General features: G+C 39.9%; 1 protein-coding gene across 1 annotated transcript in view; it reads right to left on the bottom strand.

The window, feature by feature from the left end:
- ALiX (programmed cell death 6-interacting protein-like protein AliX) overlaps positions 1–27726 on the bottom strand; it is a 162409-nt gene that overhangs the window by 50243 nt on the left and 84440 nt on the right. The window contains exons 10-13 of the mRNA XM_083115790.1: positions 21973–22100; positions 18701–18884; positions 15220–15435; positions 437–592 (exon numbers count right to left, since the gene is read on the bottom strand). Coding sequence (XP_082971916.1) covers positions 437–592; positions 15220–15435; positions 18701–18884; positions 21973–22100 — 684 coding nt within the window. The remainder of the gene's footprint in view (positions 1–436; positions 593–15219; positions 15436–18700; positions 18885–21972; positions 22101–27726) is intronic.

A 27726-nucleotide genomic window follows, 5' to 3' on the forward strand; every position in this document is an offset into this window, starting at 1 on the left:
ACTGTTTAACCAGATGTTTAATCCTACACGTGTTTCTGTTGGCTCGAGAAAATCCTGAAGTAAGTCAATCCAGCAACAGCGCGTCGCTACCAGAGCGGGTGGTTCCATGCCGGTTGCTAGCGTGTCCCGACTGTAGGTCAGTCTCCATCCACAGTAACACCCTGTCCAAACAAGTGTTAAGTGTACTACCATATTCAACATCAAAATCTATTCATGATGGATGCGGTAAATGGGGTTTAAAATTACTAACGTGAAATTTCAAAATTTCGTATTTCCACAAAGAGTCGTCGAAATTAACAGGATATAACCATTAAATTGTGCAATGTGGAAATAAATTGTGCAATGTGGAAATAAATTGTGCAATGTGGAAATACGAAATTTCAAAATTTCACGTAAGTAATCAAAACTATGTTCTCATTTACCACGCTGAACTTACCTGAGTCAAGTCATTGTAGAAGTGGGACCCCTCCTTCAAATTGTTCTGGACTTCCATGAAGGCATCGAATGCAGCCGCCAGCTCTTTCAGCATGGTTTCCCTCTGAGCACCTGAACCTCCACCAGACTTCTCATTGCAGAACTCTGAGTTTAACCTCTGAAATATAACAACAGTAGCTGTATAGGTAGGGAGACAAATTTATGGTAAATAAAAACTAAGGAGAGTATATACTAGCAGTGGAAGAAAAAAAAACAGACTAATCTTATTGCTGCTACAGCTAGCACGTTCAATGAAACTGGAATTTGAGTAGACATTCGGGGGAAGAAAGGAATGCAGCTTGACAGGGAGCGAAGTTTTCGAACTGAGATTATGTGCATGGGAAATCCCAATTTGCAGCATCTTCCTGATGTGATCGAAGATAAAACGTTCTTCAGCTGCAAGTGGTAGGAAACTTTAGGCAAATGTTTCGTTACAAATCGACAGTTTGCGCGCACAACCTCGATTGCCGATCTACTTAATTTTATGATATTTCACGGTTATTTCACGAAAAAGCGTTCATTTCGTGGAAAAGCACACATTTCGCATTACTTCGTGAATAAAACTCATGCATATTTCATACTTGCGGGTGTAGTTACGTCCAGAATGTTCAAAATTGCATCTTTTTTTCACATTTTGCGCATCGCAAAAATTCATCTTTTTTTCACATTTCGCGCATCGCAAAAATTCAATGTCCCTATGTATAGGTAATGGAATAAGCAATATATACTAGGGTTAGGGCACATTACCCTTTAGCGGAAATAACCTCGCATACCTGTATGGGGTCTCTGGACAGGACCTTTTCAAGCATGAGCATTTCAATATTGCCACGAAGTACAAAAAAAAATGGTAGCTCGACAACTAATCGGTTTTGTTTTCTTTCTTAAAAACATCGCTTTTAGTGGAGATAAAATTTAAACATTGTGCCTCTAAATAATGTGTGTTAAAGAAAGAAGAAAATTGAATTTTTACAAAAACACTGGCCCCATGTGGGACCCCACAATAGCTCAAAGTGAATGCAAAAATGTACTATGTACAGTACAGCCGCGGTGGCTCAGTCGGTAACGCATCTGACTTCCAAGCTAATCCCCGGCCGGTTTAAATCCAGGAACTTTTCTACCGTTGGAAGCAACCCCAGCACCCACATAGCGTCGAATGACATGGGGTACCTGGGGAAACCCTGGGGGGTGAAGGCGGTCAGGGGAATGATGCTGATCACATCACCCCCACTCACGACCGGATCAAGAAAGTGTGGGGTGTTACACCCACACCCCTATATGCCTTCATGGCGTGGTGCTAAGCACAGGGGAGCACTTTACCTTTTTTACAGTACTGGCCAAATTATTGAACTCATTGTAAGAAAAAAGAATCTTTTCTTGTTTTGAAACTGTTCTAACTAAATATATTTTAAGATTGTTATAATATTTATGGGATTAAACTGTTTGTCTGCTTCGATATAATCTTGTTTCCCACAATCCATTCATTTACTGTGTCCCAAGAATAGGTTGCAACACGATTCTTTGCACATTGGCAAATATACCTGGAACAATACGTACATTGTTTACCATGTTATTTATGCTATTTGTTTTGTTATAACAAAGGAAATATTAATTCTGATTCTTGTAAAGGTGTTCTTTATTTGTATTTCATAAACCACGTGGTTTGAAGTTTTGAAATAAGAGTGATATGTGTATCACAAAACATTAAATCTGTCAAATTTCTCTACATAAAGTGAGTTTATCTGCATTTCATTTTTTCAACTTATGAGTCCAATAATTTGGCCAATTTTTACAACCACACAATTTCATTTAAAACAGGTTGATAGTTCTTGTGGGAAAAAAAAACGTATGCATAAGAGTGGCAGTGTTGCCAGCTTTCAGACAAAAAATCCAAAATTTCAATAGTAACAATGTTTTGTAATTCGAGCATGCCATACCTTCATATATATATCTACTAATGAACTAAAATAGAGCGAATGGAAATATTGTGTTCAGTTTTCAAGAAATGGCACGCTAATTGTTGCCACGTGGTGCTGGAATATATATATCTCACCCATCCATCCAGTAAAGGTTAATTGGAATACAGGAATATCAATGTATGAGTTTACAAGTACTACTATTGATAATTTTGCTGATACAATACAGTAAAAACCTTGTTAATCCGGACTAAGTTCACTAGTTTAACGAAAGTCCGGATTAACTGAAATAACCTAAAAGAACAGTAGAAAGTGCGTTAAAACTCTAGTTTATAGCAACAAAACATGTTTATTATGGTGTATTTAAAGGGTATATGTGTAAATTCACTATACAGTACAGTAAAATGTAAAGCAATACGACAATGCAAGGCTTCTAGCCACATTTAAAACGTTGCATTGTGCTTTCTTTTTCTTTCTTGCCCTTTGCCTGTCCGGATTAAGCAAAAACCATCTTATCGGGGTCCATATTAATGAGATTTTACTGTATTTTCATGGTTTCTTTAGTCCACAAACAATATAGGAAGCCATGGATGAGTAAACAAAAAGGAACAATACAGGATGTCAATAATTTTGTAAAAACAAAATTCCAGGACTTTTCCAGACCAAGTCATTAGGGCAATTCACATATTTAAACACGTATGTAAGAATGTCACTACATTTTAGAAGGGAAACTGAACAAAAATTGACTGTTGGACAGGGACATCAGAGGTGACCTTTTATGTTTTACTTGCCATGTAATGACTAACGGTAAACAAAGAATCATTTTTTTGTGTAAAAAATGATAACAAATGTAGCATAAATAGTAGTACAGTAGTAGATAAAAAATATGCCTTTGACGACAACTTTGATTTCTTGACCAAACGACCACAAAAAGTTGAAAAACTCACTTTCTCTTTCTGTTTCGCGCCTTATTTAGTGCGCTGACGATATTTCACGGGCGCAAAAAGGCAGTGATGAGTGAAAGATGAGCTCTCATCCCCTCATCCTTCTCATCTTTCTCATTCTCTTTTTATTCTCTCATCTTCCTCTCATCCTCCTCTCATCCTCCCATCTTTCTCTTATCCTCTTATTTTTTTATTTTCTTATTTTTTGAAAGATGAGTGCATCTTATCGTAATTTTCCAAGTCTGGGACCAAATGTTTATATATCGTGACCTACGTAAACCTTTTTTCTCATTCTCTCATTCTCTCATTCTCTTATTTTTTGAAGGATGAGTGCACTTTATCGTAATTTTCCAAGTTTGGGACCAAATGTTTATATATCGTGATCTTCGTAAACCTCTCTTCTCATCCTCTTATTCTCTTATTTTCTCATTCTCTCATTCTCTCTACCTTTAGAATATTGTCGTCAACATTAGAGATGAAGTTGGAGTGCTAGAATCAACGGGGCCAAATGTTTATATATCGTGATCTTCGTAAACCTCTCTCTTGGGGGAACGATGTGGCATATACACACGCGCGTGCTCTCATCTTCTCATCTTCTCATCTTCTCATCTTCTTATTTTTTGAAAGATGAGTGCACCTTATCGTAATTTTCCAAGTCCGGGACCCAAATGTTTATATATATCGTGACCTTCGTAAACCTCTCTCTCGGGGGAAGAATGTGGCATATACACACGCACGCACGCACGCGCGCGCATATGTATTGTAACACAAACAAACAAACAAAATAATAATTGTTGTTTTTAGGATGCCTGGCCCCTATAACCTCGCCAGGGGTGCGTGGTAACGGCGAAATCATCACGAGTTTAGATTTGTACTGCGAATGTTGTCAAAAATTTAATCAATGTTGTTTATTCTCGATGCTAGAATCTTACATAGATTATTCTCTAAAACGAAAATCGATAATCCTATGCCAAGCCCCCAAGCTATTCAGGCAATTTCTAATGTTCGCGTGGATAGCGATGCTCGGTAGAATTTTTCCTGTCCTTGTGGAGAAATTGTGTTTCGTCGCTCAATGTAACATTTTCATCACGGACCAAACTATCCACAGCAACCCCTCCCCGAACCCATTCACCTTACATCCTCTTTCGCCCGAAGAGATTCTATTTTTTTTCAGCTTTCCCACGGTTCTGAATAAAGAATCTATTACATCCCCGATAACAATAGAATCAGAAGCGGATGCGGCGGAAGCAAACACAGCAGCATCTTCCGCTTTTTGAGTTTTGTGCTGGGAATCGTTTGTTTCACACACCACACCCTGACGGGGCGTGGAATAGAGGCCGAGGGGAAATAATCGACAATACATGCATGGGTGGAACTATCAACGTCCCGTTTATTGTTATTTGTCCCCTACAGGATATTGTGCACATCACAAAAATCTTTTGTTGAAAAAATATGGCATGAATGAATTAGTTAACAAGGGTTTTATTTGCTAGGATATTGACCATAGCCCTTATTGTGTTTTCACCAAAGAGAGTCGCGTGGAGTAGGGAGGAGAGAAGGAGAAAAAAAAGAGGAGTTCCTATATAACGTACTAGTTTCTTCTTTTGTACATCATTATCATAGTGAACGTCAATCGTGGCAGTTCAGTATTTTTTAATTTGTTTATCTGGCAGTATACATATATATCATCGTGGAAGTTTTTAGTGAGCTACAAGTTTTTATTTTGAAGTTTTTCTATCTCTCTTGAAGGGTGAACGTCAATCGTGACAGTTCAGTATTCTTAATTGTTTGTCTGGCAGTATACATATATATCATCGTGGAAGTTTTAGTGAGCTACAAGTTTTTATTTTGAAGTCTCTCTCCACCTCTCTTGAAAGGTAAGTTTTTATTTTCATGATATATTAATATTTTTGTTTTGCGTCTGACACACACATATTCAGAGGAGCCATAAAAAATTGACACACACTTACATGTCCCATATTTTTAACCTCCTACAACAGTGCACACACACATACATACATACATACTGTTCGCCTCTAATATATATGTGGAAGGAAAAAAATGTCGAGCATTTTTTCAATTTTTTTTTCTTCTGTTTCAGTGCGCTTTCCACTACCACTACCACAACCCCCCCAAAAAAATTTCTCTGTATATATATAAATAACAGAGAGAAAAAATGGAACCGCAACCAGGTCCCTCCGGTTTTTGCGGGAAAGTGGCATGTCGCAACTGTGGAAAGTTGATTTCTAAACCTAATATTGCTAGGCATTTGAAAAAATGTCGTCTACCGAAACATGATGACGCCCCCCCGGCAAAGAAACCTCGCATTGATGAGCATGAAGGCGGTGCTTTGAATAAAAGTGCACGCATCATAACATATAAATCTGGAAGCGATGAAAAGTGTGACTCGAGCATCTTCCTCAACAATGTGAAATCCCTGGTAGTCGATAAATTACGTGATTGCCTCGTCAATGTTGCAATTAAAATTCATCTCGTCTTGACCCTGCTGTATGAGAAAGTTGTCTCGTCCGAGTCAAGTACTTTTAGCTTTTACGTAGGGTGTGAAGCCTTACACGATGACAATAACGAGGATCTTGACGAGATAGTGACACGGCTATTTGATCACCTGACACAAAAACAAGAAGAGTTTGAAGGTAGAGGAAGTGGATGGAGTCTTTGCGGTCGCAGCCACATGTTAGAACTTCGAGTCTGCAATTTCAAACCATTACGCAGCGCTCAAAAAAAACAAAAAACAAAAAAAAAGCAAAATGCAGTGTTGAACATACAAAGTAATGATCAGAAGAGTTTCCTATGGTCTGTCATCGCCGCATTACACCCAGCTAATAATGTTCACCCCGAACGCCTGTCCAATTACAGAGGATACGAGGGAAGATACGAGAATATGATGAGAGGAATTTCCTATCCTGTGCCCCTGAATAAGATCAATCAATTTTTAAAAAACTATAGAGAGGAAAAAAAAGAATATATCGATATTTCTGTTTTTGGGGTTGACGATTCCGGCAATATTCGTGTCTTAAGACCTGCTAGAAGCCAGAATAATGTAATTCGACTCTTGCTTGTAGATGGCCGTTACAGTTTAATTCGGAATTTCTCACGATTAGTAGGAAGACAGATCACCAAGGATCACGATAAGATCGAAATTTGCGATCGATGCTTCAGAATTTTTCGCGGGGGTAAGAAGATGAAAGAACAGCACAAGTGTTTTGGCTCTGTGAATGCAGAACCCGAAGATGTCATGCCGGAACCCGGAACCAAGATGAAATTTCAGAAACACCAGGCTCTTCTCCACCATCCCGTCGTCCTTTATGCTGACTTTGAAAGCTTCCAAGTTCCCATGACGTCTTGCAACCCTGATCCCTCTACCTCAAGCACGACCCAAATTTTTCACCACGAGCCTTGCAGTTTCTCCATCTACGGAGAAAAATTGAATGATGTCATCTTGTATTGCGGACCCGATGCGGCAAAACATTTTGTTGAGAAGATAGCGGAATGCGCGAGAGAACTTGCACCCGGCCTGAAAGGCTCTTACGTTTCTCCACCTGCTCTCACAACAGAACAACAACAGAGACATGACGCGGCGACAAGATGCGAGGAGTGTAACCAGGCTTTCACCCCCGAAAATTACAAGGTCGTCCACCATAACCACCAGAATGGATTATATCTAAGCACCATCTGTAATTCGTGCAATCTTAAAATTAAGGAGTCGCATTTTGTTGCCGTGTTTCTGCACTACACGGAGAAGTACGACACACATCTCTTCGTCAAAGAGCTCCACAACATAACTTCTCGAATCAGCATCATTCCGAGAACGAGCGAGAAGTATATTACAGTGAGAGTGTGGATCCCTCTCGAAGAAGGAGGAAGCGTGGAAGTGGGAATCCTGGACTCGTACAATTTCCTGTCCTCCAGCCTCGCAAGCCTTGCAGCTCAACTTGGCGACGAAGATCTTGTGGCCACCAAACAAAAATGTTTTTCGGGGAGAGATGAGAATTTGAATCTGTTGCGCCGCAAGGGCGTCTACCCCTACGAGTACGTCAACGATTTCGAGAAATTTGACGAGACGGAACTTCCACCCCGGGAGGTATTTTATTCTTGTCTCACGGAGGACGTCTGTTCCGAAGAGGACTACGAACACGCTCGTAGTGTATGGACGGCATTCAATTGCCAAACTTTTCGCGATTATCACGATCTCTATCTCAAATTGGACGTGACTCTCCTCATGGACATTTTCGAATCGTTTCGTAAGAGATGCATCGCGATATACAAGTTGGATCCTGCGTATTTCTTCACCACGCCGGGATTGACTTGGGAATCGATGATGAAATACACCAACGTGGAACTGGGACTTATTGCAGAGAAGGAACAGTATGCTTTCATGGAGAGTGCGATACGCGGTGGCATCGTCCAATGTCCCCGACGCCATGCTCAGGCAAACAATCCTCATACGCCTGGTTACGATGCATCGAAGCCTAACACCTACATCGTCTACTGGGATGTCAACAACCTGTACGGCCACTCCATGTCCCAGTGTCTTCCCATCAGCGACTACGCGTGGATGACCGAAGAGGAACTCTCCTGCGAAGATTTTCTCAACTGGAGGGAAGATAATGAATGGGGTTGTTTCTTGGAAGTGGATCTCGATTATCCCGAAACGCTTCACGAGAAACATCACGGATTGGCCCTGGCCCCCACCAAGGAGAAGCCACCTGGAGGATCGGAGCCAAAACTCATACTAAGCATGGAGAACAAGCGGAATTACGTTCTGCACTACCGACTCCTCCAATTTTACATAAGTCACGGCTTGCAGTTGAAGAAAGTTCATAGAGGATTGAAGTTCCGACAGAGCAAGTGGCTCGAACCCTACATAGCCGAGAACACGCGCCGCAGAGCACAATCGACATCGCCTGCAGACAAGGATCTGTACAAACTGTTCAATAACGCCATCTACGGCAAGACGATGGAGAACGTGCGTAATTACATCGACGCAACGTTGGTCACGGACGAAAAGAAATTTGAGAAGATCGTCGCGTCACCCTACTTCAAAAACTTCACTATTTTCGACGAGAATCTAGTATTCGTTGAGAGGAACAAGAAGCAAGTGATGCTCAACGAATACTAGATTCTCGTCGAAAATAGTGAAGTTTTTGAAGTAGGGTGACGCGACGATCTTCTCAAATTTCTTTTCGTCCGTGACCAACGTTGCGTCGATGTAATTACGCACGTTCTCCATCGTCTTGCCGTAGATGGCGTTATTGAACAGTTTGTACAGATCCTTGTCTGCAGGCGATGTCGATTGTGCTCTGCGGCGCGTGTTCTCGGCTATGTAGGGTTCGAGCCACTTGCTCTGTCGGAACTTCAATCCTCTATGAACTTTCTTCAACTGCAAGCCGTGACTTATGTAAAATTGGAGGAGTCGGTAGTGCAGAACGTAATTCCGCTTGTTCTCCATGCTTAGTATGAGTTTTGGCTCCGATCCTCCAGGTGGCTTCTCCTTGGTGGGGGCCAGGGCCAATCCGTGATGTTTCTCGTGAAGCGTTTCGGGATAATCGAGATCCACTTCCAAGAAACAACCCCATTCATTATCTTCCCTCCAGTTGAGAAAATCTTCGCAGGAGAGTTCCTCTTCGGTCATCCACGCGTAGTCGCTGATGGGAAGACACTGGGACATGGAGTGGCCGTACAGGTTGTTGACATCCCAGTAGACGATGTAGGTGTTAGGCTTCGATGCATCGTAACCAGGCGTATGAGGATTGTTTGCCTGAGCATGGCGTCGGGGACATTGGACGATGCCACCGCGTATCGCACTCTCCATGAAAGCATACTGTTCCTTCTCTGCAATAAGTCCCAGTTCCACGTTGGTGTATTTCATCATCGATTCCCAAGTCAATCCCGGCGTGGTGAAGAAATACGCAGGATCCAACTTGTATATCGCGATGCATCTCTTACGAAACGATTCGAAAATGTCCATGAGGAGAGTCACGTCCAATTTGAGATAGAGATCGTGATAATCGCGAAAAGTTTGGCAATTGAATGCCGTCCATACACTACGAGCGTGTTCGTAGTCCTCTTCGGAACAGACGTCCTCCGTGAGACAAGAATAAAATACCTCCCGGGGTGGAAGTTCCGTCTCGTCAAATTTCTCGAAATCGTTGACGTACTCGTAGGGGTAGACGCCCTTGCGGCGCAACAGATTCAAATTCTCATCTCTCCCCGAAAAACATTTTTGTTTGGTGGCCACAAGATCTTCGTCGCCAAGTTGAGCTGCAAGGCTTGCGAGGCTGGAGGACAGGAAATTGTACGAGTCCAGGATTCGCACTTCCACGCTTCCTCCTTCTTCGAGAGGGATCCACACTCTCACTGTAATATACTTCTCGCTCGTTCTCGGAATGATGCTGATTCGAGAAGTTATGTTGTGGAGCTCTTTGACGAAGAGATGTGTGTCGTACTTCTCCGTGTAGTGCAGAAACACGGCAACAAAATGCGACTCCTTAATTTTAAGATTGCACGAATTACAGATGGTGCTTAGAAATAATCCATTCTGGTGGTTATGGTGGACGACCTTGTAATTTTCGGGGGTGAAAGCCTGGTTACACTCCTCGCATCTTGTCGCCGCGTCATGTCTCTGTTGTTGTTCTGTTGTGAGAGCAGGTGGAGAAACGTAAGAGCCTTTCAGGCCGGGTGCAAGTTCTCTCGCGCATTCCGCTATCTTCTCAACAAAATGTTTTGCCGCATCGGGTCCGCAATACAAGATGACATCATTCAATTTTTCTCCGTAGATGGAGAAACTGCAAGGCTCGTGGTGAAAAATTTGGGTCGTGCTTGAGGTAGAGGGATCAGGGTTGCAAGACGTCATGGGAACTTGGAAGCTTTCAAAGTCAGCATAAAGGACGACGGGATGGTGGAGAAGAGCCTGGTGTTTCTGAAATTTCATCTTGGTTCCGGGTTCCGGCATGACATCTTCGGGTTCTGCATTCACAGAGCCAAAACACTTGTGCTGTTCTTTCATCTTCTTACCCCCGCGAAAAATTCTGAAGCATCGATCGCAAATTTCGATCTTATCGTGATCCTTGGTGATCTGTCTTCCTACTAATCGTGAGAAATTCCGAATTAAACTGTAACGGCCATCTACAAGCAAGAGTCGAATTACATTATTCTGGCTTCTAGCAGGTCTTAAGACACGAATATTGCCGGAATCGTCAACCCCAAAAACAGAAATATCGATATATTCTTTTTTTTCCTCTCTATAGTTTTTTAAAAATTGATTGATCTTATTCAGGGGCACAGGATAGGAAATTCCTCTCATCATATTCTCGTATCTTCCCTCGTATCCTCTGTAATTGGACAGGCGTTCGGGGTGAACATTATTAGCTGGGTGTAATGCGGCGATGACAGACCATAGGAAACTCTTCTGATCATTACTTTGTATGTTCAACACTGCATTTTGCTTTTTTTTTGTTTTTTGTTTTTTTTGAGCGCTGCGTAATGGTTTGAAATTGCAGACTCGAAGTTCTAACATGTGGCTGCGACCGCAAAGACTCCATCCACTTCCTCTACCTTCAAACTCTTCTTGTTTTTGTGTCAGGTGATCAAATAGCCGTGTCACTATCTCGTCAAGATCCTCGTTATTGTCATCGTGTAAGGCTTCACACCCTACGTAAAAGCTAAAAGTACTTGACTCGGACGAGACAACTTTCTCATACAGCAGGGTCAAGACGAGATGAATTTTAATTGCAACATTGACGAGGCAATCACGTAATTTATCGACTACCAGGGATTTCACATTGTTGAGGAAGATGCTCGAGTCACACTTTTCATCGCTTCCAGATTTATATGTTATGATGCGTGCACTTTTATTCAAAGCACCGCCTTCATGCTCATCAATGCGAGGTTTCTTTGCCGGGGGGGCGTCATCATGTTTCGGTAGACGACATTTTTTCAAATGCCTAGCAATATTAGGTTTAGAAATCAACTTTCCACAGTTGCGACATGCCACTTTCCCGCAAAAACCGGAGGGACCTGGTTGCGGTTCCATTTTTTCTCTCTGTTATTTATATATATACAGAGAAATTTTTTTGGGGGGGTTGTGGTAGTGGTAGTGGAAAGCGCACTGAAACAGAAGAAAAAAAAATTGAAAAAATGCTCGACATTTTTTTCCTTCCACATATATATTAGAGGCGAACAGTATGTATGTATGTATGTGTGTGTGCACTGTTGTAGGAGGTTAAAAATATGGGACATGTAAGTGTGTGTCAATTTTTTATGGCTCCTCTGAATATGTGTGTGTCAGACGCAAAACAAAAATATTAATATATCATGAAAATAAAAACTTACCTTTCAAGAGAGGTGGAGAGAGACTTCAAAATAAAAACTTGTAGCTCACTAAAACTTCCACGATGATATATATGTATACTGCCAGACAAACAATTAAGAATACTGAACTGTCACGATTGACGTTCACCCTTCAAGAGAGATAGAAAAACTTCAAAATAAAAACTTGTAGCTCACTAAAAACTTCCACGATGATATATATGTATACTGCCAGATAAACAAATTAAAAAATACTGAACTGCCACGATTGACGTTCACTATGATAATGATGTACAAAAGAAGAAACTAGTACGTTATATAGGAACTCCTCTTTTTTTTCTCCTTCTCTCCTCCCTACTCCACGCGACTCTCTTTGGTGAAAACACAATAAGGGCTATGGTCAATATCCTAGCAAATAAAACCCTTGTTAACTAATTCATTCATGCCATATTTTTTCAACAAAAGATTTTTGTGATGTGCACAATATCCTGTAGGGGACAAATAACAATAAACGGGACGTTGATAGTTCCACCCATGCATGTATTGTCGATTATTTCCCCTCGGCCTCTATTCCACGCCCCGTCAGGGTGTGGTGTGTGAAACAAACGATTCCCAGCACAAAACTCAAAAAGCGGAAGATGCTGCTGTGTTTGCTTCCGCCGCATCCGCTTCTGATTCTATTGTTATCGGGGATGTAATAGATTCTTTATTCAGAACCGTGGGAAAGCTGAAAAAAAATAGAATCTCTTCGGGCGAAAGAGGATGTAAGGTGAATGGGTTCGGGGAGGGGTTGCTGTGGATAGTTTGGTCCGTGATGAAAATGTTACATTGAGCGACGAAACACAATTTCTCCACAAGGACAGGAAAAATTCTACCGAGCATCGCTATCCACGCGAACATTAGAAATTGCCTGAATAGCTTGGGGGCTTGGCATAGGATTATCGATTTTCGTTTTAGAGAATAATCTATGTAAGATTCTAGCATCGAGAATAAACAACATTGATTAAATTTTTGACAACATTCGCAGTACAAATCTAAACTCGTGATGATTTCGCCGTTACCACGCACCCCTGGCGAGGTTATAGGGGCCAGGCATCCTAAAAACAACAATTATTATTTTGTTTGTTTGTTTGTGTTACAATACATATGCGCGCGCGTGCGTGCGTGCGTGTGTATATGCCACATTCTTCCCCCGAGAGAGAGGTTTACGAAGGTCACGATATATATAAACATTTGGGTCCCGGACTTGGAAAATTACGATAAGGTGCACTCATCTTTCAAAAAATAAGAAGATGAGAAGATGAGAAGATGAGAAGATGAGAGCACGCGCGTGTGTATATGCCACATCGTTCCCCCAAGAGAGAGGTTTACGAAGATCACGATATATAAACATTTGGCCCCGTTGATTCTAGCACTCCAACTTCATCTCTAATGTTGACGACAATATTCTAAAGGTAGAGAGAATGAGAGAATGAGAAAATAAGAGAATAAGAGGATGAGAAGAGAGGTTTACGAAGATCACGATATATAAACATTTGGTCCCAAACTTGGAAAATTACGATAAAGTGCACTCATCCTTCAAAAAATAAGAGAATGAGAGAATGAGAGAATGAGAAAAAAGGTTTACGTAGGTCACGATATATAAACATTTGGTCCCAGACTTGGAAAATTACGATAAGATGCACTCATCTTTCAAAAAATAAGAAAATAAAAAAATAAGAGGATAAGAGAAAGATGGGAGGATGAGAGGAGGATGAGAGGAAGATGAGAGAATAAAAAGAGAATGAGAAAGATGAGAAGGATGAGGGGATGAGAGCTCATCTTTCACTCATCACTGCCTTTTTGCGCCCGTGAAATATCGTCAGCGCACTAAATAAGGCGCGAAACAGAAAGAGAAAGTGAGTTTTTCAACTTTTTGTGGTCGTTTGGTCAAGAAATCAAAGTTGTCGTCAAAGGCATATTTTTTATCTACTTACAGTGGAACTTTGATTTTCCGTTCTTCAGGGGACCAAGCTAAAAAAAACTTAAAATGCAGGTAAATGGAAAACCTAGGAAAATTCTATAACATTTTGCTATGTTGGGACCATAAATATTGTATGTATAATGCAGGAAAATGTAAAATTGAAGAACATAAAATCGGATTCCACTGTACACGATTATACAAAATTTAGTAGTATATGTATTTATCCTAATATCAACCAAATACAATCCAAAAATTCCAACAAAAAAATGGCAAATGCTAATAGCCACTTGCTGTAGTAGATTTCTACTTGAAAATAGTTAAAAAGATTGACTCCTTTTCCTAGAGTATGTAATATTCAATTTTTACTATAACTACCAGTCATACTCGGTACACCAAACTGAAGTATAGTTTATCCACGACAAATTTAAAATGTCTAGGTTGTGCCTTTCAAAATTCCTCGACTTTTCCAGGATTTCCAGAAAAAGTAAATTTCCCAACTTACCCAGGATTTCCAGTTTTCCAGACAGGTAGACACCCTTTTAACATGATGAGAGACACAACACGATTGTAGAGAAGGGTATGATCAATAAAGCATAAAATGCTGGATACACACCACAAGCAAACAGAAAGAACTTAGGCGAAGAACAATAACTGAAGGTGAGCAAGGAAGTGAGGTCTGAAAAAGCTGTTGGAGAAACTGTTGCAACATGCTTCTGGTACAGGGTGCGGCATTTTACGTTTCCCATTTTCAAACTACTGTAACTGATTTCTTGTACAAAGAAATGAACAATGTTAGGCTCATTATAGTCTTGAATTTACAGTTCAGGCATTTGTTTGAATATTACATTCTTGAGATGCCCTCCATTAGCATCAATGAATTTGTACACTGGCCATTACTCGCTGTAGAGTGTCTAACATAACATTAGCCATTTCCTCACGAATCACAGTTTTGAGGCTGTTGAGATCAGGGAGGGTACAAGCGTATAGACCTTAGTCTTCAGATACCCCCCAAAAAAGTCTGGTGCAGTGAGGTGGGTGATAAGAAGGGCCACTGAATGTCACCAAACTTAGAGAAGTAACCCAGGGAAAGCAGTATGTAGCATGTTCATCGAAAGACACGTGTTGTGGCTGTTGAAATCACAGGGTCTCCACGTTCGTTACGAAATGTCACCTCAGGCAGGAAGAAAGTTGTTAGAATGTTGTTGTAGCAATGGGAGTTGACGGTCACAGCAGCACCATTATCATCCTCAAAAAAGTACAGGTTGATAATTTCCTGTGCTGCAATGGCACACCAGACCTTAGGACTGTGTAGTGGCCGCTCGAATATCGAAAGTTCTGCTTAATTGCCGTTAAATGCCACACCCTCCCTGATCTCAAAAGCCTAACAAATGAGATTCTTAATATTCAAAAAATAAGGTCCGAACTGTAAATTCAAGACTATAACGTGCCTAACATTGTTCACTTCATGTAATTTCTTTGTACAACAAATCAGTTATGGTACTTTGAAAATGGGAAACATTAAAAATGCTGCATTCTGTACTTGCTACTGAAATTTTTAGAAGAGAAAATTAATTTGTTGACCAGAAAAAATAATTACCTGAATGTCGGCTACCAGCTTCTCCTGCTTCTCGATGCTCTCCTTCACTTGCTTTTGCAATGGACCAAACACCTGACCCAAGTTTTCCACCGACAGTCCTTGCTCATTAATGCCTCCGTCATGAGCCAGAGCCTTCAGGAAGGTCTCCTTCATGTCCGTGGTGGCCGACTTGAAGTCCTGCTCAATGGCGTCTCTCTCGGCCTTGATTGTTTCAACCTGGGGAGAAGGACAAGACATACATGAGTAATTCTTTCACTACACCAATATCTCAAAGGCTCTGCAATTTATTTAGAACATGCATACATGTAGGGGTAGAGAAAACTAAAAATAATTCAGGCACCAGTCCATTTTTTCAGGAGACAAGATATTCTTTTTTTTCAAATGCAGCCAAACAACTAAGATAATCTATGCAATATGATTTAATTTAATTCATTACTTAACATCTCTGCTCGGGATTTAAATCTCCCACCTGCTGAACCTCAAGTGGTATTTATATCTCTTACCTTTAGCATTTTCTGGTTATGTGAAACAAATTTCTGTATTTTCAAATTTAGAGAATATATTTAAATCAAATTTTCAGTTATTCATCAACAGTGTCCTCACACATCTCTGCTCACACTCCAGTCAAACATCCTTTCCAATTGATCAAGAAATTCACACTGATTCATGCATGCATTCTACATGAATTGTGTTTATGATATGAAATTTTGGCCATTACCGGTAAAGTACCAATATAAAATTTACCGATACCGATAACCGATATTCTACCGATCCGATAAAAAATTAGAAATGGTCCTTGAAGAACCTGGAAGGTTCATTGACCTCCTTAATAAATTGTTTCACGGTGACTGCAGTGCAAAAGAAGTTGCATATTTAGAAGTTCACTTTTTTAGAAAGTAGAGCATGGAGATTATCCATAAAAATTACATCAAAATGGCAGAATTTTGCACTAATTTATTGATATATTGGATCGGTAAAATAATCGGTAATTTTACCAATAAACCGATATGCCTATATCGGTCGATACCGATAGAGTACCGATTAATCGGTCCCATCCCTACTCAAAATTAACATTTTTGCTCTTAACACAGTTTTTATAACACCAACACTTAAAAATGACGAAAACTCACACTTGTCATTACAAATAACTAGAAAAATTACAATACATATGTAGGAGTGTGTCATTGGCGAAAATAATCATAACCGTGAGTAGAGTGAACCATGGCCCGAGCACTAGGTGTAAATACTTTTATTTAAGAATCACTCAATATTATTTGCAATTTGGTCTTTGTGGTATTCTTCACAATGCTTACCAGTTGGGACAATCCAGCCATTGTATGTCATGTATCATTGACAAAAAAAACGGTGTGAAAGTCATTTTATTACTATCATTGAAACAACAAAAGTTTAAAATTAATAAAGTTACATTAATCAATGAAAGTATTACTATTTACATGCTTTAAATAAACTAAAATTCGGACTTAAGTAGTACTTTTTCTTCTGCATATTTTTTACCCAGCGAGCATCCTTACGTCCAAGCAGAGCGCACGCATTCTGCCAGGTTTACCAATTAACTTTCCACATGCTTTTTAATTAGCTCTACCCATTTTGTTCCAATTTACCCTCCATTCTTATTAAAGTGTACATCACCAACCCTGAGACCTTCTGTAAACAAACAGTCTCACTGTTTCGATGTATCACTCCGCATCAGCTGATTCATGACTGCAATCATCTGCTGTTACACTCATAGTTCGCCGCACCTATTCATTTTATATAAGAGCCTCTGAATGTGAGAACCCGCTCTCAAAACATCAGACGAATATGCAGCCGCATACATTGTTACTCTCCCGGTCATTCTCTCTTTCATAACCCTTAAAACTGCAGACACTGACACACCACTGCACTGGGATACCAACTCAACCACTTCTTTTACTGGTTTCTCAGGATACCACTGACAGAATGTTACATAAATATTAAGTAGAATGTGTTTCTCGCCCCTTTTCAAAGGCTGTCCTTGCTGGTGCTTTGTAAACAAGCTCGGAGAACACTGACACCTTCCGGCACACATAGAACTCACAATGTTGAAAGTGGCACTACTTCCTTGCTGTTCACAATATTATTTTTAGAAAATAACCAATGTTATAAAATATCATTATGTACACAAATCTCTAAGCTCATTGAAAATTACAATGCATATTCATACAAAATGTTCACACTTATCTTGCCTTGCCATGTCACCAAGTTATTTTACTATATTTGGTGTAACAAAAATTGTTATTAGGATGCTTGTCAAAGTTTCCAACTGCAATAAATTTACAAACTTTCTTTGTCTTGTTTTGATCATCATCAATATATTTTTTGGACTTACAGCATTGCAAATGGCTGTTTATGCCCATTATATATTTTATTTACATAAGATACAATTTACATAAAATCTACAAACAAATTTCAAATACACTCCTATCTATATCAAACCTTAGAAATATACATTACCATGTTATATCATTCTGTCTAAAAAAAAATGCAAGTAAAATATATTCAATTCACATGCAAGAAAGAAGCCAAATTTATGGGAAATGATTACTGGTTAAAAGCGTCAACCATAAAGGTGAAGCAATAAGAACAAAAGAAAGAGCATTGGGTTTAAAGTGAGACGTCATTTGCGGCAGCGTATCCTATACTACAAATTGGCTGTTGTTTTACCTTACGTAAGGAATCCTGTAACAACGCTGGATTTTCGTGTGGATTATTTTACTTCTATGAGTTTGCAATGCTTTCTGCATGCACGTGGGTTTACCGAAGGTCTCAGGGCTGGTGATTTGAACTTTAGTTCTCTCTCCCCTGCTTATGCAGATGTACGAAGAGGTATCAAAAAGTTTTGCCTGTTGAGCTATAATTTGTTTAATAATGGAAAGATTGAAACAATGAAACTGTTCAGAGCTGTTTTAACATCCTGTAGGCCATCGAACCTCATGCCACGAAGCACAGACTTAGCTCAGACTGTACGGTATCCCAAACTCTCAATCATTGCATGTGCTGACACACAGGCCATGTGCACTGAATCAGAAATTTCCTGGATGGTGATGTGTCTGTCCTCTCGAATGAGCTCAGGATCCCTGTAGCGGTTGTCGTCGATCAACAACGTTGATGGCCTGCCACTCCTTGTCATGTGCACACTTTTGGCTTCTACCACTTTGAATTTAATTACTTAGGTCTGAGCTAAGTCTGTGAACAGTGGGGCAGGGAGTGTTCTGTGGAATTTTTCCAAACTGGTTTTGAGGGCTGGATAAAACGCTGGCTCAAATGCATCGAACGTGATGGCAACTGTGTGGAAGGGTGACTCTGAGTAGAGGACACTACAGGCAAACTACATGTACGTTCGTTGTTACAATCTTTCCATTATTAAATAAATTATACCTCAACAGGCAAGACATTTTGATACCCCCTCGTATATTCCCACAAACGTGAAAACAAAGCATACCTCATCCATAAGCTGTCTGAGCTGCTGGACTGTGCCGCTCTCCTGTAGCCCACCTGCTCCCCCTGAAGGAATGGCTTTGGCTATGGCCCCCTGTCCTTGGCTCAGTAGCTCCACCCCGCGGCGGTGGGCATCAAACTTGCTCCGAACAACAGCATCAGCCTGGACTGCATTGTTAATTATTTCCCTGAAATATAATTAATACATCAGTATTAGGGCTATATTTATTGTGAATAAAAGGTCAATATTTCAGTACAAAAACTGGGTTCAGGATCAAAAACAGTATAGTGAAACCCCGATTTTAGATTTTTCAGCATTATACATTCAATCTTGATGATCCCAACGTAACAAAATACTATACGATTTTCCCACATTTTAAGTTTTTCACCTTCGTCCCCTGGAAAATGTAAAATCGAGGTTCCACTGAATATTCTAGCTAAACACCACACTTAGAATCACACTTAAGATTTTACAATATTCACTTCACATGTAAAAGTGACAATGACAGGATTACTTTAGGGTTAACAAAGAATCCCTTTTTATGTATAAAAAAAGAGAGAGAGAGCAATTGTAGCATAAATAATGCATAATTCCTTACTAAATATGTATTAATTCGAATATATACCAAACAAAACAAAACTTGGAACAAGTGGGAAATTCTAATAACCACTCACTATAGTAGATTTCTGCAAGAAAACAGTTTCAAACATGTCCGTTTCATAGAGTATTTAGCATATTCAGTTTCTAGTGTAAGACCAGTAATACTCGATCAGGATGGCCACTCTAGGACCATGATACTATTTAAGTATAATTCCCGGTTTTCAAGGTGATTTTTCCAAAAATTCAAGGGTATAAGATGTTTTCTCTATTTCAATCTCGCATCTCCACACACACATCCAAACATATTAACAATATAAACGGTCTGTGTGATTCCAAAGTATCCCAAAAATCTAATTCAATTAAATTAAACAGTATATATATTTAACATATTTAATTTAAGATTTGCCACTTCACATACTCAGACTTGAAATACATCTACAAACACAAGTCACAAATGTTAAGGAATATACTAATCTATACTCTCAAATTTAACTAATCAACTTCAAGATATCATATTTTGCAATAATCTGCCGTCTGCCAGATAAATTGTTCTGCAAAGGGCACTAAAAAAGTAAACGGATTGAGAGAATTCTGCTCTACTTTGCATGCAGATTTCCATTCCTCATTCAATAAACATAAACTGTGAAAAACGTGCCTCAGTGCATTTATAGATGCAATTTTTCAAGTCCACGGAGAAAAATTCACGCAGAATGCATGCATAATTCCCAGAATTCAAGCAATTCCTAGTGAGTAGCCACCCTGTCAAAATTTCACACTGAAGTATAGTTTGTCCGCAACAAATTTTAAATTCCTTGCTTGTTTGTTTTTTGTCCAAAAATCTACTTTTAGTACACTACTACAAAAATATTGTTTTGTCCAGAAACACGGTAAATCTTCCTGACATTTCCAGGATTTCCACTTTTCCACACTGGTAGACACACTGTTTCTACCTAGGTAGTATCATTTGATATGGAAAGACCCTGCTACCAAACTTACAACAAATAGGATTATATGAGTTCGCATATGATTCCCATACATCAGGCAAGTTGATATGAGGTTAGTGAAAATTACAAACTACGGAGACTAATCTGCTACAAGCAGTGGCCTGCCCGAGGGGGAGGGTTATAACTCCCCCCCCCCCGTTTGGTCCAGGATTCCCAAAAAAAGAATATCAAAGTGTGGTGTTTGCTTATAGCAATTATCATTTTAAAAGCTCCACCACATTCTCCTCGTTGAATTCACGAGGAGTTTTGCGTCGAGAGTGTACCAGACGCTCGGCTCTCAACGTTGGACGTAAAACTGGCAACGCTGCTTCACCTAGCGGGAGAACATTGTAACTCAACGGAGAAAGCCACGGCTGCGGGCGAGGTTTTCTTCCGAGAGAAAAGCAGTGGCAGTTGTGGTATACATACCAAAGGAGCTCTCTTCTCCTTGTTCGCACACTGGCAAAGGTGATCGGACCCTGGATTTGACCGTGCCTTTTGACTGCTGGTTTCGACATGTAATATTAAGTATACTTATATAATTAATTTTGGTTTGTGTTAATGACCAGCCTGCTTTAGTTTACTATGATTTTCTGTAATAGTTTGAATTATTCATTTTTGGTACATCATGACTTAATTCATATATTCCATGCAACCACAGTACAGTGTAAATTCAATAGCTTGATTTCTAGAATATCTCCGACAAAATAACATATGGTTTTCTGATCAAATAAACCTGTGCCATGCCAGAAATCTATTTAATATGTGTGCTTATCTTCATATTGTGTTTTAAGGGTATGTATGGTAAATGAATTATTTATTACGCATGTGTGTTTAACTATTTTCTACGTACAGTTATATTTGTGAAGACGTCTTTGTCAGTTATTGGGGAAAGTTATGAATTGCACCGGGATTAGACTGTTATAATAAATTGCCACAAAATTGACGTTTTCTAAATGTTCTTATTTGTTGATCAATCATTTCATCTATCTATTGTTTTTTGACATATATCTTACTGAAGCAATAATGAGGGAAAGGAGCTATGCTATGTACTTGTGAGATAAAATAGTACCTATAGAACATTTTGTTTTTGCATGTTGGATTGGATTTCGTTGTCGTGGCTAGATGACCACGAATACGGAAACTGATAGCTAATCGCGACTGCTAAAGAAAAGGGGAAGCATACTGCGTGCTTGGGATCGGGTGCTCGAGATCCACGATATTTTGTGAGTCAGCATAAGGGGGCCAAAATTTGATATCTCTGATATATAACTGGATATTATATTTCGGATGAATGATGATTTTTTGCCACGGAGGTAATAAATGGTGGTTTTTAGTAAAAAGGAAAAAAGGTTGCACGTTTGTGTATTTTCTTGCAGGTCTAGCATTAAGACATTTAACTTTTTTTTTCTTTTGCTCTAAATTTGGTCAATGCTGATGTGAGGTGGTCGTGGGCGTAGTGGTTAAAGAAAACATATTTCGTATTTTTTTTTTCTTCCAAAATTTTACCACTTTGTTTTGAATGCCACGACCACGTCACAAAAGGCAGGAAAAAATGGCAAAATGAAGACAGACTACTAAAAAAAAAAAAGGCATATATAACCCCTCCCTTTTGAAAATTCTGGGCATGCATATATCTGAAAATAACTTAACTCCTTATTCTTCATTAAGGGAGAATTAAACAAGCCTTACCTGTACTTGGTGGCATTCATCATGAATGACTCGGTCAACTTGTCAGAAGGGGTACGAGTCCACCGCTCCTTGAACTGTTGTCTCAGCTGATCATCTGACTCCTTCTCATCCCTCAGCAATCTCTCAGCCTACAAAGAAACAACAATATGACAATCTGTGCAGACATACACAGCGTGGAAACTACATTTATGTTTCACATGAATCTATGACGACTGCAAATGTTGCAAATGAGATTTTTACAAAACTTCTGGTGATACAGCTTTTAAACTTTAGCTACACTTTCTGTGGACAGGACCTTTTCAAGCACGTGCTTTTCAAACTAGCCTCAAAGTATAAAAAAAATTAAAAAAATAAAAAATACCATAGCTAAAGAACAATGTTGCAGAGAGGTCTTTGTTTCTTTCTTAAAGGCAGGGCAGAAGAAAAATTTATACATTGTGCCTCCCAATAATGAGTATTAAAGGAAGAAGAAGTGTATTTTGTGATTGCACACCAAGAATTTTAATGTAGAAATTTTCAGCGAAATATGCAGGCTTGACCAGGACTCTAACCCGGGTCTCTGACATACCGTGCCATTGCTCTAACCACTGAGCTACCGAGCCAGCCTGGCCTTGCCTGATTTTTCGTTATCGCTGTTTACCTGCGTGAAATAGTCTCTGCCAGTGCTACCGCAACGGGATCTGTTGCCTTTGAAACACAGTAGACTTCGACGTTGCCTGGTTCCTCCCAGCGTAGAGATAAAAATTTATACCTACATCTCCTGTGTGTGCCTAATTTACAATAATTAACATCTCTATGCTGGGAGGAAACAGGCAGCGTCGAAGTCTACTGTGTTTCAAAGGCAACAGATCCCGTTGCGGTAGCACTGGCAGAGATGATTCCACGCTGGTAAAACAGAAATAGCGAAACATCAGGCAAGGCCAGGCTGGCTCTGTAGCTCAGTGGTTAGAGCAATGGCACGGTATGCCAGAGACCCAGGTTCGAGTCCTGGTCAAGCCTGCATTTTTCGCTGAAAATTTCTACATAGTACATCTCCTGTGTGTGCCTAATCTACAACAAGAATTTTAATATTCAGATATAAATTCAGCCATTTTTTTTATTGTGTGTTTTGAGACCATATATGCACATAGTCTAATCGGGACTGGCCCTACAGTTTAAAGTTGGATCCAAACTACTATATGCCTCCGCTAGGTATGGTCGTCGTCTTTTTTCTCTGCACTTACAGCAGCGTAACTTCAAGCAGTAACAATATTTATGACAGTTGGAAGTGAATACAAGATTGTCTACATCAACAAAGGTTAACGATGTTGAATCAACCCTTCCTAATACAAATATGCATGATGCATCGTTGGAAAGAGTAGGAATCAAGGTTTCCGGAAATGTAGGATTTATGGTGAGGAAACGATTGGAAGTGGAACCTCCTTTAAAAATGAAACATAATGAGCCTAATTTGCGTGAAGATGTAAGTTAAATGCATAATTTGTTATGTAATGGTTCTTGGGTTTAGTTATCTTAGCCTAAATAATACATTTACAGTGTATTTACGCTAAGAGAACCAACCTAATGAACCTAACCTAACACGGTAGGCATTCCTCGAAAAACGTCACAACGCAAGGTTGTCCTCACGTTGTGCGATAAGGAAGACAAGTGAAGTCAGGAAGATCAGATCGGACAACCTTGAACAATAAAAGAATCAAAAACTATATATAAAAAAAAATTAAGAAAAACAATTCAAAATAACGAAAATAATTTACAGCTATTAAATAATAGAAACTTCAATATCTAAAAATAAAATAAAATTATAAATACGGATGAAAACACGAAATAAAGAAAGTTGAATCCTAGTGGAAATTAGCATCTATCTCCACGTTAAAAACCAAAGTTTGACCTGGCAATACTGTGTGTTTACAACATGAATGTGGATACAGGAAAGAAGCCATGGTAAGTAATGTAAGGAAGTTTGTGTTATTTCACAGAACAGGAACAGCTAATTGAAAAATGAACAGTGCCAAATCAAAGCTCGAATTAAGTACTACGAGTGAACATATATTTTTTTACGCTGAAATGGTAAAACACAAGGGTCGATTGTGCAGTATAGTGCAACAAATGGTGATGATGACCCTCTGTACCCCCACGAGAAACTTCAAAATTTTTAATGGGTTGGAAAGATTGTTATTCATATGAAGGTTTTTCGATGTTTTAGCGTGTGGACATGCGTTGTAAGTGAATAATGAGCAATATTATGAGGTATGATTTATGACGTCATGCACGAGGAATGCCTACAATGTTAAGCGTGGTTCTCTTAGCATAGATATCGTTGAAGCGAACGTCACAAGTGGAAAGTATGCTACCAAACATGTTGTCATGTTCTGCGATATTCCACATTTTGAGGATAAATATCTCGCTTATTTGTGGTTTCCGCATGTTAAAATCACTTTCAGGCAGCTTAAAACATCGAAATGTGAAGATTGGAAAGAAAAAGTTGAAATTTTCGAGGAGGTACGATCGATCACCAGCGCACAGTAATCGATCACAGTAATATTGTGCTGCAATTCCACCCAGTCATCTGAGGAAGTAAATTTCCTGTGCAGGTGTGTCTTGTTTCATTTCCAGAAGACAATACCCACCTAGATATTTAGGCTTGATTCACTCTACACTCAAGCAATGCTCAGGTCACGATCTGCTCACAGTTGGGGAATATCCACACCAACGCTCAGGTTTTGCTCTGGTCAACATATGATCATCGTCAGTCTGGTGTTGGATGCTTGGCAGAGTATGCCGATTTTCTTGGTGTGAAGTCGATCCCGATTGCTCTAACTACAATGTTCAGTGTTTTTCAACGATGGACTTGGATGTTATTTATTACATTGGCAATATTTATTACATTAATTGCAGTTGTCAAAATTACCAGATTACTATAAGGCACATTAAAAACAATTATAAAAGGCAAATGAGTCATTCCATGCGAAATCAACACAGCCCCCAAACTTACCATCTCCAATTTTCATGAAATTTGGGAAGTTGAAACTATGCATGGAACTTAGTAACTATGAAAATTTTGAGCCTCATGTGTCTTTTAATTGACAAATTATTCAAGATCAAAGTTCGCAGAAATTGCCCTTTCTGAGCTCATTTAGCTACACTAATTGTGCCGTAGCTCTACTGCTATTTGGGCTAGGAAGGTGAAATAAAGTTTGTTGTGCAGGGAATGGAACAACCTTTCCAATGATATGTAACACGGCATGTACCTTGGGATAAAAATAAAATTTTGTCACATGACTTTGACCTTGAATATCTCAAAACATGTTATCGCCAAAAATTGTGAAAAAAATATATTTGGTGCACCATGCTATACTCTAACACTAACTAACTCTCTAGCCTTCTTAAACCCGAAGGTTCATGGCTGCAGCAACACATGCCTTCCATCTGTCCCTATCTTGAGCAAAATCTATATACTCTTTTCCATCCCTACCGATTTCCTTTAAATCCATCTCAACGTTCGTCTTGGCCTTTCTACAGGTCTCTTACAATCAGGTTTCCCAACAAGAATCCTGTAAACTCCTCTTTCCTCTCCCATTCATGCCACATTGCCTGCCCACCTAAGTCTTCTTGATTTAATTATTCTAATAATATCTGGACATGAATACAAATTATGTAGTTCTAAATTATGTAACCTTCTCCACTCACCTGTCTCCTCATCCCATTTAGGTTCAAATATTTTCCTAAGGATCTTATTTTCAAATACTCTCAATTTATGTTCCTCTTTCAATGTAAGGTTGAAGTTTCACATCCATATAATACTACAGGCAAAATTACTGTTTTGTATATTTTAACTTTTAGTTTCTTAGATATTAAACGAGAAGACAAAAGTTTATGAAGAGAGAAGTAACATGCATTTCATGAATTAATCCTACTTTTTATTTCCTCTTTAATATCATTTTCATTTGTTAATATTACTCCTAAGTATTTGAATTTGGAAACTGGTTTAAACAATTACTTACGTGAAATTTAAAAGATTTTGTAATTCCGCGTTGCACAATTTAATGGTTCAATCCTATTAATTTCGAAGATCCACTGTCTTCATTCACAAAAGGGTACGGCGTTTGAAGCGGAGATGGTACCGCGTCAGTACATTGTTTGTTCCCGGGCGGCGGTGGTTGCGATTTTTCCCGTTCGGCAGCACTGGCGTTCGCATCTTGGTTTGCGTCGTCTGCTTCCTGTTGTCCGGTGGCGTTGCCAGTTGGGGGTTGGGGGGCTGGGCCGTGTTGCTCGGTAATGTGCCGTTCCTGTTCCCCGCATGGCTGGAGGGGGGTCGAGTATGTGCATAGCATCTTTTCTTTTTCAGGTCGGGGATCTTTCTGAGGACAGGGTGCCAAGTTGGGTGTGCTTGTCCATTGTCCAGGTTTAGTGCTGGTTTCTGCTGGATGATAGCATGGGTTTCTTTGATGGTGTTTTCTATGACAGAGCCGGTTGGGTGAAGTATGGATATGGAGGAGATGGTGTGGTTGGTGGAGTGGAGGTGTTGGGAGAGGCCTGATTTAGGTGTGTCGTTTTTGGAATCTTTTACATGTTCGTTAATCCGTTCTTGGACGGTGCGGATGGTTCTGCCAATGTAGGTGTTGTGGCATTGGCATGTGGTCTTGTAGACACCGGGGGATGCAAGTTTGGGTAGGTAGTATCTCTTGAAGTTGGGTAGTGCCCTTCCGATTTGGGATATGGGTTTGTGTGCTACTCGGATGTTGAAGGGTTTGAGGGCCTTGGCAAATTTTCCAGATGTGGTGGGGTGGTATGGAAAGGCGATCCATTTGGGTTTAGGATTTTGGTTCGGGTTATCTCTGTTTCTTGGATGTCTGAACTGGGTTTCTGTTTTTGCGCACCACATGGATAGTTGGCGCTCGGTGTAACCGTTGTTTAGGCCTATTTCCGTTACGCACGCTATTTCATCTTGCAGGTCATCTTCTGTGCAGCTGTGTGTGAAGGCTCTTCTGTAAAAGTTCATCCATACTCCAGCTTTCTGTTTTGGTGGGTGGTTGGATTTTGCATGGATATACTGGGTGCCCGAACCTGGTTTCCTGTATACGGATGTGACGAACTTGTCTTGGAGTCGTCAGATGCTGAGGTCGAGAAAGTTGAGGCGGCCATTTTGTTCCCTTTCAACGGTGAAGTTTATGTTGGGATGTATGTTATTGAGGGCAGTTAGGAGAAGGGTTAGGTCCTCTTCCTGTTTGTAAATGACAATGGTGTCATCGGCATATCTTTTGTATCTTATATGAGCAAATTCTGGTTGGGTGAGAATTGACTTCTCGGCCACATGCAGCACTATGTTGGATAGGGGTGCAGAAAGGGGGTTGCCCATCGCTAGGCCCCCTGTCTGGTGGAAGAAACTGTCCTCGAACTGGAAATAGTTGTGGGTGAGGCAGGCTTGTAGAAGGTTGCACTGATGAAATCTGCAACCTTCTACAAGCCTGCCTCACCCACAACTATTTCCAGTTCGAGGACAGTTTCTTCCACCAGACAGGGGGCCTAGCGATGGGCAACCCCCTTTCTGCACCCCTATCCAACATAGTGCTGCATGTGGCCGAGAAGTCAATTCTCACCCAACCAGAATTTGCTCATATAAGATACAAAAGATATGCCGATGACACCATTGTCATTTACAAACAGGAAGAGGACCTAACCCTTCTCCTAACTGCCCTCAATAACATACATCCCAACATAAACTTCACCGTTGAAAGGGAACAAAATGGCCGCCTC

This window comes from Lepisma saccharinum (genome assembly GCF_977018435.1).
Source record: "Lepisma saccharinum chromosome 15 unlocalized genomic scaffold, izLepSacc3.1 SUPER_15_unloc_1, whole genome shotgun sequence".
In the NCBI taxonomy this organism is placed as follows: Eukaryota; Metazoa; Arthropoda; class Insecta; order Zygentoma; family Lepismatidae; genus Lepisma; species Lepisma saccharinum.